Here is a 14,988-nt window from a genome sequence, read left to right on the forward strand (position 1 = left end):
ACCCATGGCGGCCGGAAGCTGCAGGGTACCCCCAATGCCTGTGGTGGCTTGGAGCTCCCTGGGCCGCCAGAGGTGGCAGTGGTATCCCACAGCTCCCTGCCCCCGCAGGCGGCGGGGAACCCCCGCAGATTCCAACCGCTGCAGGCTGCAGTCCCGGAGGTCGCTGGAAGTCACGGATTTCGTGACTTCCGTGACTAAATCATAGCCTTACTTATAACCTATATTTATTTGTATCACAAGTAATCTGAAAGCAAATCACGTTTCTTTTTAAAATTACCCCTTTTAGTCTTAACCAATTACACCTACACTCATGAAACAGACACTGAACACCTGTAAAATACAGAATTGATCTTCTCAGTGAGGTAAATACTATACAACCCAAGCGTTACAAAGCTACAATTGAATTATAAGGACATTTCCTTGTGAATGAGATTCACTCATATCCCCATGCCTCTAATGTATTATGCTATTGCCACAGAGAATTTAAAAGATAAGTATTTTACCCTTTTTTGGTTAAATGTGAAATCAAGTGCTTTAGTCTGAGTTCAACCTCTTTGTGTGAAATGCCTCCTCTTGTGATGTCTAACATGTTATTGTCGTCTGTTGTTTGAGCCCTATATATGTAGAACAAGAACTGGATTTGGAATTCACACAATTCATTATAATATGTCTTGCCAAATTTGTTGTGAATTGTTTGGGGTCCATGGTATTGTGAGTGGTCCTTCTTAGATTGAAATGCAAAAATGCTTGTGGATGATACCCAACAATTTATGATTTTATAAGATTCTGCCCTTTTCTTTAATTAGAACTAAGATAAATTGTGCTTTTTATTTCAACATTAAATGTGCAATTCATGACTGTGAGGTCACAACTATCAATTGAGGTTTTAAAAGAATAAGGCATACATGGATTGTGTACCATTTCCATATACAGGGCTAAATTCATTGACTCTCACACGTGCGATTGCCATGAGTCTTCTTGTCAGAGGGGTGTGTTCACCCTAAGAGACAATAGGTGCTATTTCTATCACTGCTATCTCTTAGATGTACCACCAGAGGGAGTAGCTTCAATTCCTTCCTGGAGACTTTACCAGGAACTATTGGAAAAAATGTATGCACTGTTTCTTGTCAGTGCTGCCCACTTTCACCTGCACTAAGACCTCAGAGCCTTTTGCAAAGGAGCTTGCAGACATATTCCACTATTACAGCCTTGTCTCAGGAAGACTTTCCTTCTTGAGAGCCTTCTGACAAGGCTTATGGTGTAGAAATTGTTGTAGAACCAGGAGTAACTCTAGCTCATTCTCTGTGAATAAAATATACATTATGTATATTATATATTAACAACTCACTTTTATTTGTACCATATTTGTACTGTGCATTAAAAAGCAGCTGTAGCTTTCCAAGCCATGCATACAATAGAGGGCTGGAAGATACAGGCTTTGCAGCAAGCCCACCTATTTAAAAATGGTGGTGTAGTGGTGAATTGTGGATGTGCCTTTGAGGGAGCAAAGCTCACAGAAGCAAGATTCCCTTCCTCCTGTGCTCCCCAGTCTATTATACACCTGTTTATTTTGCACTTGAACTGGCAGTTGTTAAAGCCTGTAGCTCCCCTGCATGTCCTGAAGACGGTAGAGGGTCCTGGGTCCAGCCTAATATGAGGCTTTTTTCTTCTTCTTTGAGTAGCGTCCCTGTGGGTGCTCCACTTGAGGTGCACAGGCGCCCCAGTTGCCTTCTATCAGAGATTTTCAGCAGTGGTGCTCATTCGATCCGTTCATGCTCCCTATCTATTCTCATGCCTCATATGACAGATGAACTGCGCTTGATTCCTTCTTGAGTGTCCTGGCTAGAGAAGTGCTCACATTCGTAGTGCTCACAGATACCTGCTTATTTGTTACTCTTATAGTTTTATTTTATTTTATAATTAAGTCTTTAGTCTTTTATTTAGTTCATATTTTATTTCTTTGGGGGTTAGTTTTTCCATTGACGGAGGTTTTTGCCTCCCATGTCCACCCTTCTCTACTGTTAGAAGACTGTTTCGTTTTGGTGGCATGCTTAAGTCCCCAGGCTTCAAATGTTACCTCACTTGTCCGGAGTCCTTCCCAGTTCACACTCTCTCTGCTGCCTCCAGGATACACAAGTGCCTTCAAAGTGCAAAATCTACACTAGTTTTAAGAGTTGCTTCAGGAGTGACAGGGAGATTCAACTTTAAGACGGAGTGCTCCCTTGGACCTCCTCTCTTTCCCCCCTCAGTACAGTGACTTCCAAGTGACCACAGTGCCTCCTCTGCCTCTGAGAGATCTGCAAGTGGTGTGGGAAAGACTTTTACCAAGAGGAGTACTAAATCTCTTCAAGAAGAGGATACCTCTAAGATCTGCTGCACAAGAGACCTCAAGCTCCTCAAAGGCTTCCATGGATGGTTCAAGCACCTCAGTACCGAGAACGCTAAAACAAAGTCCTCGAGCTCATCTAAATCACACAGTTCCTGACGATCCATACGAAAGAGTTCGGTACCATTGAAACATGACTGATCTGCTAAAAACTCCAGGGACTCCACACTTTGAAGAAGTTGGTACCTCCAGCTGCACTGATTGCATCTTTGGCACCTTGACCGACCATCTAGCAGTGTTGGAACCTCTCACACCTTTGTTGGTACCACAGACCTCATTGTGGGAGCCTAGTAGGCCGCAGACATGGCACCACTGCATCTGGCACCGCAGGACTTTTTTTTGTACCTGAGTATCCTTTACTGAGCTCATTCAGACCTCTGGTACCTCATCTATTGATGGAACTGCCTGATTCTCCTATACCCAGGCATATGGAGAGACAAACCATCACTTCTCCTCTGCCTGTTCCTCCATTAGACTATGCAGATGAGAGTTCTTCAGACTCTGATTTCTGTTCAGTGGTCTTATTATTATCTATGTAGACCACCCTCATCTGAATCTGCTCCTTTGAGGGACACTTCAGAGCTAGGGTGCACTCAACCTGCTCTGCTCATTGTTACAATCAGTCCTGGATGCCTCCCCCATTCTCTTATGATCCTCGCCAGTGGCCACATTGGGACCCTTGGCTGTTTACTGCCAACAGTTCTCCAGGATTCTCAGCACTGTCAGGGAATCTGAGGGTCAGCAGTGTTTGATTCCCTCCATTTCCTCTCAGCAGTCTCCACTGCAGAAGGTGATGTGTGAGGAACAAGAATGGAGAGCTGATGTAAAAGCTATGCCACAGAGGAATATTTCATCATCCCCGAATGAAGTTGTTATGCCACCTCCATATACAGCAGATGATTTAACAATTTCAGGATTTGATCAAAAGAGCGGTAGACACTCTTCAGATCCCATTAAAAGAAGTCCAAGAAACTCAACACAAATTGCTGGATATTCTTCACACACCACCTTCAGCACAGGTAGCCATTCCTGTAAATGAAGTATTGTTAGAACCTGACAAGACAATGTGGCAGACCCCTGGCACTGCCCTCCCAACAGCTAAGAGGGCAGACAAAAAGTACTATGTTCCTGCTAGGGGTTCAGAATTTTTATGTTCCCAGTCTACCTCTAGCTTCTTAGTTGTGGATGTAGATAACACCTTTCCAAGACTAACTCACATGATAATGACCAAAGCACTTGTATCTTCATGGTTGCAACAGTTACTTGTCTGCCATCCTGCAATTCTAGTAGAGTATAACCAAATTATCTATTCAAAATTTTATTCCTTTATTGAACACCTCCCAGAAGAGCACAGGGAATGATTTCAGGCCCTCGTCATAGAGGTACAGCTTCTTGCAAGGACAACTTTTCAAGCTTTTCTCAATGCTGTGACAGCAGCCTGCTCCATCTCCACAGCTGTAGTCATGCGCTGAGCCTCATGGCTGTAATCTTCAGGATTTCCACATAAAATCCAGAGCACTATAAAGGACCTCCCTTTGGTGGTCTTAAATTATTTGGCAAATCCACTGATGACTCCTTACATTCTCTGAAGGACTCTAGGGTGACTCTTCGCTCACTGGACATATATACATCTGCAAATAAGAGGAGATTTAATTGGTCTCAGAAAGCTCGGAGATCTCTCCTAGCCCAGTTTCCCATCTACAATATGGTGCCAGAAACCCAGAATCAAAAGGGGAAAGTTATCAACCACTGCACCTGGATTGATGCAGCAGCCATAATCTGCAAAGTGTTAATTTTGATACCTCAGTTGATGGACACAAACACCACTGCTATCCAGATCCAGTGCTGTACCACTCTGCCCCTTCTACCTTTTGGGGATTGTCTCTCCCATTTCCACAGCTCATGGGAACATTTGACCTCCAACAGATGGAGGTTGGAGGTCAAATCTTGGAGATTATAACATCAGGCTATTCCATCCATTCCTACCACCCTCCTTCCCCATCCTTTTGCGGGAACCATCTCAAGAGGCAAGAGGTTCTGTCCCTCCTCTGCTTAGAAACTGTGGAACCAGTTCCCACTCAGTACAGAGGAAGCCGATTTTACTGCAATACTTTCTGGTTGCCAAAAACAAGGGCCAATTCAAGATCTCAGGATGTTGAATTACTTTATCAAGGTACAGAAATTCAAGATGGTAATACTCACAGCTGTTATTCCATCCCTGGATCTGGGAGACTATATCGTGACCCTCAACCTTCAAGACATGTACTTTCTTGTTGTGGTAAATCCCTCTCACAAGATATTCCTACGCTTTGTCATAGGTCAGGACCCTATATCAGTATTGAGTCCTCCCTGTTGGACTCTCTATCACACTCATTGTGTTTACAAAAGTTAGTTGGCCCAGCTCTGTCTTTAGGCTGTGTAGGTCATTTAAAAAACAAACAGAAAACCACACTCTGCCAAACAAACAACTGCAGGCAGCTAGGGAATAACCTGCCTACCATGTCCCTTCACATCATTTCTCTGTCTGGTTGCCAAAGAATTTGTCCATAGGACAGATAATAAGCACAACATAATGCCCACTCTGGGACTATGTTGTTGTTACCTAGGAGGAAATACTCCCTCAGAATCATAAATAGTTTCTACTGCTGCAGAGTGGGAAAGGCCCTATATAAGAACATAAGAACGGCCATACTGGGTCAGACCAAAGGTCCATCTAGCCAGTATCCTGTCTTCTGACAGTGGCCAATGCCAGGTGCCCCAGAGGGAATGAACAGAACAGGCAATCAGCCCTTTCCCAGCTTCTGGCAAACTGAGGCTTGGGACGCCCTCCTATCCCATCCTGGCTAATAGCCATTGATGGGCCTATCCTTCATGAATTTATCTAGTTCTTTTTCGAACCCTGTTATAGTCTCAGCCTTCACAACATCCTCTGGCAAAGAGTTCCACAGGTTGCCTATGCATTGTGTGAAGAAATACTTCCTTTTGTTTGTTTAAAATCTGCTGCCTATTAATTTCATTTGGTGATCCCTAGTCCTTATGTTACGAGAAGGAGTAAATAATACTTCCTTATTTACTTTCGCCACACCAGTCATGATTTTATAGACCTCTATCATATCCCCTCCCCCCTTAGTTGTCTCTTTTCCAAGCTGAAAAGTCCCAATCTTACTAATCTATCCTCATACGGAAGTGTTCCATACCCCTAATAATTTTTGTTGCCCTTTTCTGAACCTTTTCCAATTCCAATATATCTTTTTTAAGATGGGGCTGTACTCATCTGTACTCAGTATTCAAGTAATGGGCATACCATGGATTTATGTAGAGGCAATACAGTATTTTCTGTCTTATTATCTATTCCTATTCCCAACATTCTGTTCGCTTTTTTGACTGCTGCTGCACATTGAGTGGATGTTTTCAGAGAACTATCCACAATGATGCCAAGATCTTTCTTGAGTGGTAACAGCTAATTTAGACCCCATCATTTTATATGTATAGTTGGGATTTCGTTTTCCAATATGCATTACTTTGCATTTATGAACGTTGAATTTTATCTGCCATTTTGTTGCCCAGTCACCCAGTTTTGTGAGACCTCTTTGTAGCTCTTCTCAGTCTGCTTTGGACTTAACTATCTTGAATAGTTTTGTGTCATCTGCAGCATTTGCCACTTCACTGTTTACCCCTTTTTCCAGATCATTTATGAATATGTTAGGGTGACCAGATGTCCCTATTTTATAGGGACAGTCCTGATATTTGGGGCTTTTTCTTATATAGGCACCTATTACCCCCCACCCTCTGTCCCAATTTTTCACACTTGCTGTCTGGTCACCCTAGAATATGTTGAATAGTACCAGTCCCAGTACAGACCCTTGGGAGACATCACTGTTTGCCTCTCTCCATTCTGAAAACTGAACATTTATTCCTACCCTTTGTTTCTTTTAACCAGTTACCAGTCCATGAGAGGACCTTCCCTCTTATCCCATCACAGCTTACTTTGCTTAAGAGCCTTTGATGAGGAATCTTGTCAAAGGCTTTCTGAAAATCTAAGTACACTATATCCACTGGATCCCCCTTGTCCATATGATTGTTGACCCCCTCAAAGAATTCTAGTAGATTGGCGAGGCATGATTTCTCTTAACAAAAACCGTGTTGGCTCTTCCCAGACAAATTATGTTCATCCATGTGTCTGACAATTCTGAGGTGTTTATGTGCCAGCAGACAAAGAGGCAGCTCTTCCCCCTGCATAGAACCTATAAATTCAGTTTATAAACTGTAACCTTGTGTCTTGGTTCCTAATCAAAATCACAATTACATTTATTAATAAATATCTAAAAAACTAAAATAAGCGAGCATTAGCATAAAACTAGTCTAGGGTGGTATAGCTAGTGATTGTGTGCAACTTTTTCATTTTTAGGGTTGGCTGTTCCTTGGTTTGTTGCTTATTTATGGTCCAATTCTTCTGCCTTAAAATCAGTGACAAAGCTCCTATCAGGACCATAGTCAGTCATGAGACTTGGTGTGAGTGAAAAAATGTTACTGTTACCGTTGTGTGCTAACGTCTGTGTATGCCATATGGAGGATTCATTTTAAGCGTAGTATAATGAACTGAGGAAGAAATTTGTATTGAAGCTGACCTGGTTTGAGATCTTCTAAATGACTATTTGTTGTTAAATTCTGTTTCAGGATATGGAAGTAAAATGACTGAATGTCTCTCAATGCACTATGTGTCAGTAATGTGGATTTTATTTATATTTAAAGTTTTACACTGGGGGGGGGGTTGTTTCATATTGTGTGGGCTTTTCCCCCCAGGCAGTGTCTTAAAATCTGCAGTACTTTATTGCTGATTTTTGGCAGTGCACAAGAGCAAAAATTTAATTTGCTATTTTCTAAAAGTGCATTGTGTTTATGTAATGGATTTCTGCATCAGTTGCAGCCTGTAACACAGTTAAGTGTTTTAATTTGCAGAACACCCACATCAAGACTTGTTTGTTTTTCTGATAAGGAAAATGCCAGCTAAGTTAGTCCATATGTTCTGTTCAAATAAGAAGAGGCACATTCACATGGAATGGCCAGTCTTAAAATTGAAAAAAGTAAAATGAAACTAATGTAAAACAAAAAGTGTATTTATGGGTTATAATTTATTTTATATTAACTTTAATACAGAGTAAATAGTTTTCTTTTTGAGAAAAAAGATCTGTTTGGATTTTAGGTGCTTTTTAGCTTAATACTGTATATATTGACAACATTAATATGTCTTAGAATGAAAGTGTGTAAAGTTTGTAATTATTTATCTCAGAAAACATTTATATAATCTTTATTTTCCAGTGCCTAGTCACTCTGTTAGAAGACTTGAAATGTATTCAGTACAGTAAAATGTAACAATATTAAAAAAATGTGTTGAGTGGGATATTACGATAAGGGTTAAAATTATGGAGCTCTATCTAATAAAACATGCTGTGTACAGCTGCCAGTCCTGAAGAAGCTCAACAGGACTCTGGGGCTCCACAGCTGCAGAATCTATTTCTGATTCTTCAGGGAATATTGGAAAACCTCCATACTCTTTGTCAGGCTTAAAATCCCATATTAGGCATCTTTCTTGCTCCCTCTACAGAAAGGAGGCCCTGACACACAAGGGCTGATCATGAAGTGTCCAGATAGGCAAAAATATTCCCACTAATTTCAACTTCGGTTGACTTTAGTTAGTGTAGGTATTTTGTAGAAATCATTCAAAGTTGTGTTCTAAGTAGGGTTTGGCTTTGGACCAGATACAGAAATTCTTATTTCACTAATGTACTTCTCTTTATTACAAAGACATTGTTATCTTCATGATGTTGAATAAATCCTCAGGGACTTTGACTCAGTGACAAATAACTTGAGTTTAAAGAATAGAAAAATACTATGGTTTTCAGAATTTAACTAGTAAAGTTGGACTCTAATGTGTAAATTCTAATAGAGCTACATGACATTTGAGTTGCATTATGTCCTTTGAATTACTCTGACAGTACTATGACTGAGACCTCACACAGCACATTCAAAATCAGGGCTGTTATATAGCGTTGTGAGACCCATTTTTGTGGTCTTTGATATCATAAATCAATTACTGGATAAGAACCAGCCATTACACATAGCAATTTTTTTTTCCATGTCCAACAAATATATTGAGGATAGGGTGACCAGATGTCCCGATTTTATAGGGACAGTCCTGATTTTTGGGTCTTTTTCTTATATAGGCTCCTATTACCCCCCCCACACACACACCCCACCCCCTGTCCAGATTTTTCACATTTGCTGTCTGGTCACCCTAATTGAGGATGATCTTCATTTACTTTACTTTTTCATAACACATCTGTATGTGTCAAAACACAACAGAGTGGAAAGTGCTTAAGCAGTATTGGCCAAGTTCAGTTGCATCCTGCTACACCAGGTCAGAATTTGGCCCAGTGTGTTGTGGTATATTTTAGTCAGGTATATGGTATTGTTGGGCTACACCTCCTTTGGGTTTGGTTGTAAAGCTAGGATGAAAATTGGAGCAATTCATAAATATTGGGCACAGTTTTGCTTTTTGTTGCACACACAAGTAAAATTTCTGGGTCACCTGAATATTCATTTGTCCAGACCCTGCATTTTCAATCAGAAATTATGTATTCCTTATATAATTGTAATCTTGGTTAGAATGTCTAATAAAGAAATGGCCAGGACACGTACAGCAATATAGGAACACACCAAACACAAAAATCAAAGAACAAAAATTTGAAAAATTCCTGCTGCTTGTATTTAACATTTATTATGTTACATGCTGTTTTACTTATAAATACAGATTGACATCTAGTGTCTCAAAAAAGAACGTAAGGTAGTTTTAATAAGACTTGGTATATGTTAGGTGAATCTCAGTTGCTTATTAAAACAAGTTTAATAGTTACTAATTTTAGAAAAATAAAGAAGCCTGCCAACAAACCAGCCATGGAACCTGGGATCTACACAGATAGTTACAAACTATAATTAGCAACCATGAAAGTAGCACAAAGCAAACATTTAAAAAAAACAGCTACAATATCAAAAAAACCCAAACCCTCAGTGATAGTGTTTGAGTGTTTTGTAAATGGGAGCATATATTGATTAAAATGGGGAAGAAATCTTTTAAACATTCATGTTTTCATTCACTTTTTAAAGGCAAGTGTAATCTACACTAGGATATTTTAGGTCTATCCCCATCTAGTGGCTGGTCCACACACAAGATTTATGAGTCTGCTACTGCTTCCAGCTGGAGGATTTAGTCCTTTGGATCAAGTACTAGGGGCTCATTCTTTTAGTGCTGAAAATCCAGGATATAAATCCCACTGTAGCCCCAATCGAGATTGGTTATTTGATAGACAGAAGGGTGTGGATTCATAGAATGTAGGGCCAGAAGGGACCATTATGATCATAGTCTGACCTCTTGCTTAACACAGACCATATGATTTCCACAGAGAGCATGTTTTACACCCTGAAGGCCCCTAAAGCCAATCTGTTGAAATTTTAACAATTCTGTAGCTGTTAAGCTGGAGCAATATATATTTTAGAACTAACTCCCATCTAGTTAAATAGTTGCCTTATTACATATATGGACAGGAATCTGTTGCAGTCTTAACTACTGGTGTCTACCTTTCTTCATGGCTTTGGAACTGCATGGACATCCATGAGCTTCTGATGAATCTATTATCACATCATTTTCTGGGTATTTAGAAGGATTATGTTGTGATCTGGTGTGAAGTAATAAATGAAGTAACAGCTTGTCTTTTACGTTCTTGAGTCAAGCTCCAATTTTTATTGGCACTTATATATTTCACTGTGTGTTTCATTAAATGAAATCTGTTTCTTTTATGTCCTGTGCAGAATGTGAAGGATGATGGGCAGCATGTATGGAGACTGAAACACTTTAACAAGCCTGCCTACTGTAATCTTTGCTTGAACATGTTAATAGGAGTAGGCAAGCAGGGTCTCTGCTGTTCCTGTGAGTATATGTATTTCAGTGAGCATTCTCTAGTACTGCTGCTTACTAAGTGTTACATTCACAGTAGATCTACTAGATCCTCTGTATCCATGCTCCTGCTGCCATATTGATTATTTTTCCTGTATTTTACACTTGAGTGTTTGAACCAGTTTTAAATTCTTCAAACAGTGAGACTTTCAAAACCTCCTTTGAGAGCATATTCTGTATTATAATGACCTCAGTATTAGAGCATTTCCTCTTATATTCTGCGTAAATGTACCTTGGCTTAATTTCTTCTTGTACATCCTGGTTGTGGTGTGACCTTAAATATTTCTTCTCCTTCTCTGGTATTTCTCCCTTTAAATAATTGTAAATAGTTATGTTATTCATATTCTTCCTTAGTCATCAACTAGCCCAGGTACCATATAGCCATATTTAGTTATTCTAATCTTCCTCATAATTCATTCTGTCTACCATATTGGGGCCTGATTTTCAAAGTACCAGGTTCCTAGTACTGGCAATCAATTTACATAGATGCTATGATTTCCTCTACAATCATAAATAGGGTTGCCAACTTTCTAATCGCACAAAACTGAACACCCTTGTCCTGCCCCCGGCCCTACATCCTGCCCTGCTGCTTCTCCGAGGCCACGCACTCCATTCACTCCACCCCCCCCCCTCAGTTGCTCACTCTCCCCCACCCTCACTAACTTTCACCAGGCTGGAGCAGTAGGTTGGAGTGCGGGAGGGAGTGAGGGCTCTGGCTGGGGGTGCGGGCTCCGGCGTGGGGCCAGAAATTAAAAGTTCAAGGTGCGGGACAGGTCTCTGGGCTGCGGCAGGGGGGTTTGGGGGGGTGTGCTCGCTTGGGGCTGGGGATGAGGTGCAGGGAGGGGGTGCAGTCTCAGGGCTGGGGCAGGGGGTTGGAGTGAGGGAGGGCGTGTGGGCTCCAGATGGGGGTGAGGGCTCTGGGGTGGGGCCAGGGATGAGGAGTTTGAGTGCGGAAGGGGGTTCAGGGCTGGGACGGGGGGAGGGGTACAGGAGGGGGTGCTGGATGCAGCTCCGGGAGGAAGTTTGGGTGCGGGAAGGGGCAGGGAGCTGGGGTGCAGGAGGGGTTTGGGGTGCAGGCTCTTGGAGGGAGTTAGGGTGGGGGAGGGGGTTCCAACTTGGGGCAGGGGGTTGGGGTGCTGGAGGAGGTTCAGGCTGCGGGCTCCAGCTGAGCCGTGCTTACCTCAGGCGGCTCCCGGTCAGGAGCACAGTGGGGTTGGGGCTAAGGCAGGTTCCCTGCCCTAGCTTTGCGCAGCTCCCGGAAGCAGTGGCATGTCCCTGCAGCCGCTAGGCAGAGGGGCCAGGCGGCTCTGCACACTGCCTCTGTCTGTAGGTGCTGCTTCTGCAGCTCAGCGTGGGGGCATTGTGCAGAGCCCCTCTAGGAGCCGGATATGCTGTCCAACTTCTGGGAGCTGCATGGAGTCAGGGCAGGCAGGGAGCCTGCCTTAGCCTTGCTGCACCTCTGACCGGACTTTTAACGGCCTGGTCACCGGTGCTGACTGGAGTTGCTAAGGTCCCTTTTCGACCGGGTGTTCCGGTCGAAAACTAGCTGCTTTGCAACCCTAATTATAATGCTTGATTTATGTCACTCGTCCTCGCATTCACACATTTGTAAAGCTTAAAGAGAGAAGGGATCGTTAGATCATCTACTCTGGCCTCCTTTATATCAAAGGCCATTAAATGTCACTCTTATCCCATATTGAACCCAATAACTTGTGTTTGGCTAAAGCACAGCTTCCAGAAAGGCACCCTGTCTTGATTCAGAGACATCAAGAGATGGAGAATCTGTCACTTGCTTTGGTAGTTTGTTCCAGTGGTTAACCACTGACTGTTTAAAACAAAACAAATCAAAAAACAGTGCCTGATTTCCTATTTGAATTTTAGCTTCCAGACGTTGTTTTTTGTTATAACTTTCTCTACTAGATTAAAGAGTCCTTCAGTAGCCAGTATTTTCTCCCTGTAAAGGTACTTACAAACTGTAATCAAGTCACCTCTTAGTATTCTTTTTTGATAAATTAAACAGATTGAGCTCTTTAAGTCTGTCACTGTAAAACATTTTCTCCTTCCCTTGAGTTAAAAGTAGCCCATCAAAGGTATATCGACATATCTTTCTGAGCAAGTAGTTGTACTGATGAATTTGAGACTACCAATTGTCAATAAAGGTGGCAGAATCAGACATTTACCTTTTTCAGTGGCGGACACTGTCCCATTTAGGAAATGAATCCTGTATATATTGGTTTCCACATCAAATAATCAAATTCATTGCAGTAAAATAGCCCTCTTTATTCCAAACATTTTAAACAAATAGCAATCTAGCAACTCCCTTTTCCCAGGGCGTGACTGCTGACTACTCTGCAGTCCCCTTTTCTGCTCTCAGCTCCTGGGCTTTATATAGGCTCCTCCTGTTCTCATCCAGCTGAGCCTCATCTAATTAATACCTGCTCCCTGACTTCTCCTCCAGGTGCAGCCAGGGCAGTTAATTTGTCCAACTAGCCACCTTAATCCTTCAGGCCTTGTGTGGGGTGGACACACCATCACAGGGACAAGGAACGTCTGGCCATTGGGTCTGCCATTGAGGAATGGGAAGGGAGGGGGCATGGTCCTGTCCAAGTCTGGACAGATCACAAGAATTTGGAACATCTACAGACAACCCGATGACTCAACCAATTTCAGATTGGCTGGGTTTTTTCTTCTCTTGATTTGACTTTTTACGGTTACGTACTGTCCAGGGACTACAATCAGGAAGGTGGAGATCTGGTCTCGGAAGGACGAGTACCATTAAGTGGAGTAGGAAGCTCTCACCACCATGCTTAAATGCTCCCACTTTGTCTGTGGGGACATCAATGTCATCTGACAACCACTATCCTAATTCTGCTCCCAGGTGATCCATTTGTGGGCCCAGTCTGTCAGTCTCTAAGAAACACTGGTGTCTCCTGAGATTCAAGCTTCCACCTGCAATGAGACCTCCTCTATTATATGGATTGCTTCTTGGTTTCTGGCAGGAATTTCTCCACCTTTTCGGCACTGAGCCCTTCACCTCGACAGCCTACAACCTGCAGACAGATGGCCAAACTGAAAGAGTCAAGCAGACTTTGTAGCAGTACTGTCACTGTTTTTAGAATTTCCATCAGGATGATTAGCTTCCACTGCTATGGTTCTCATACAACAATTCAACCTACGCTTCACCTCAACAGACTATATTCTTTGTGAATTCTGGTTTTCATCCCCAGTTTCATCCGGACCTACCAGATGGCTGCGCAGTCCCAGCAGCCACAGACCCAGTCCTTCACCTTCAACGAATATACAGTACCAAGAATTCAAAGAGCACTTACTTGCATCTAAAGAATCTCATCGGCATTATGCCAGCCAAAAGCAACAAGCCACCTCTCAACTTGCCATAGGGGTTAAAGGTTGGAGTCTTGTCCCAAACTTGAGAACAGACTGCCCTTCCACCAAGCTCGACCACCAATACTTGGATCCTTTTCAGATCATTGAAAAAATAAACCCAGTGCCCTTTAAGCTTCATATCCCAGAATCCATCAAGATTCACTCTGTCTTTCATGTTTCCCTCCGCAAGCTGTTTGTTAACAACCCCTTCCCTGACTGGGTAGATCCTCCTTCACTCCCCGTAATAGTCCAGGGGCAGAAAGAATACGAAATCCATCAGGTCTTTGATTCCTGATGGGTCAGAGGAAAGCTCCAGTATCTGATAGACTGGAAGGGGTACCGGGCCAGAGGAGCAATCCTCGGAGCCAGAAGTAAATGTTCACACTCCCATTCTCTTCTGAGAATTTCACCAAAGATATTCTGACAAGCCAAGGCCGAGGGCCCCTAGCAGGAGCCCTCAGGGTTTGAGCTGGGGGAGGGAATATCAGGAACTCAGCTGGCTCCGGACACAGTCTCCTGGCAACACAATGACCATGACTGGGCCCAATAAGCTCTCACTATGTGACTGTGCTCCCTGGTTGGACAGAAGAGCCAGCACATCATTTAAGCCTTGTAGCAACAATAGCACATCAGCTGCTCAGTATGTTCTACGCCTGCAGTTGTGTCACATCTGCTTCCTGTACCTGTCTTTGTGCCAACCCGTTCCTGTTTGCACCTCAGCCCTAGCCTCTACCTTCCTCTGAACTCTGACTCTTGGCTCCAGTCACTGGCTTGTCTCCTGGCCACAATTCCATTTCTGTTTTGACTCTTGTCTCCTGACCATGACTCCAGTTCCACCTTCCAACTCTCTTTTGACAACTAGGCATGGCTCCTGTTCTGACCACGAGGTCAGACCGCCTACATCCCAGCATATGGCAGGTATATTCTGTTCTGTTGTAGATATCAGTAGTATGAAAATAGGACTTTCCCTGTCTAGAAAATAAAACTTCCTTGGAAAAGAAGAGTGCTCCTGTTCGTAAACTTCCTCATTTGCATTTACCATGACTGTCTCTTTTTGCTGTGATATCCTTCTCTTTTCTTTACTTGCTATGTTGCTTGACACTGAATTGATCATTTTTCAGTAGTGATCATCACTTTGTAGGGAACTTAAGGGTTCCTTTCAGTTTCTTCAAGTAAGCAAGTAGGAAGGGGCCTGAGTTTTTTCCTA

General features: G+C 42.7%; 1 protein-coding gene across 4 annotated transcripts in view; it reads left to right on the forward strand.

Moving 5' to 3' along the window:
* DGKB (diacylglycerol kinase beta) overlaps positions 1-14,988 on the forward strand; it is a 449,520-nt gene that overhangs the window by 107,129 nt on the left and 327,403 nt on the right. For all 4 annotated transcript variants that reach the window (XM_065397765.1, XM_065397766.1, XM_065397767.1 and 1 more), the window contains one exon: positions 10,253-10,370. In XM_065397765.1, coding sequence (XP_065253837.1) covers positions 10,253-10,370 — 118 coding nt within the window. The remainder of the gene's footprint in view (positions 1-10,252; positions 10,371-14,988) is intronic.

The sequence above is a fragment of the Emys orbicularis genome, chromosome 2 (assembly GCF_028017835.1).
Source record: "Emys orbicularis isolate rEmyOrb1 chromosome 2, rEmyOrb1.hap1, whole genome shotgun sequence".
In the NCBI taxonomy this organism is placed as follows: Eukaryota; Metazoa; Chordata; order Testudines; family Emydidae; genus Emys; species Emys orbicularis.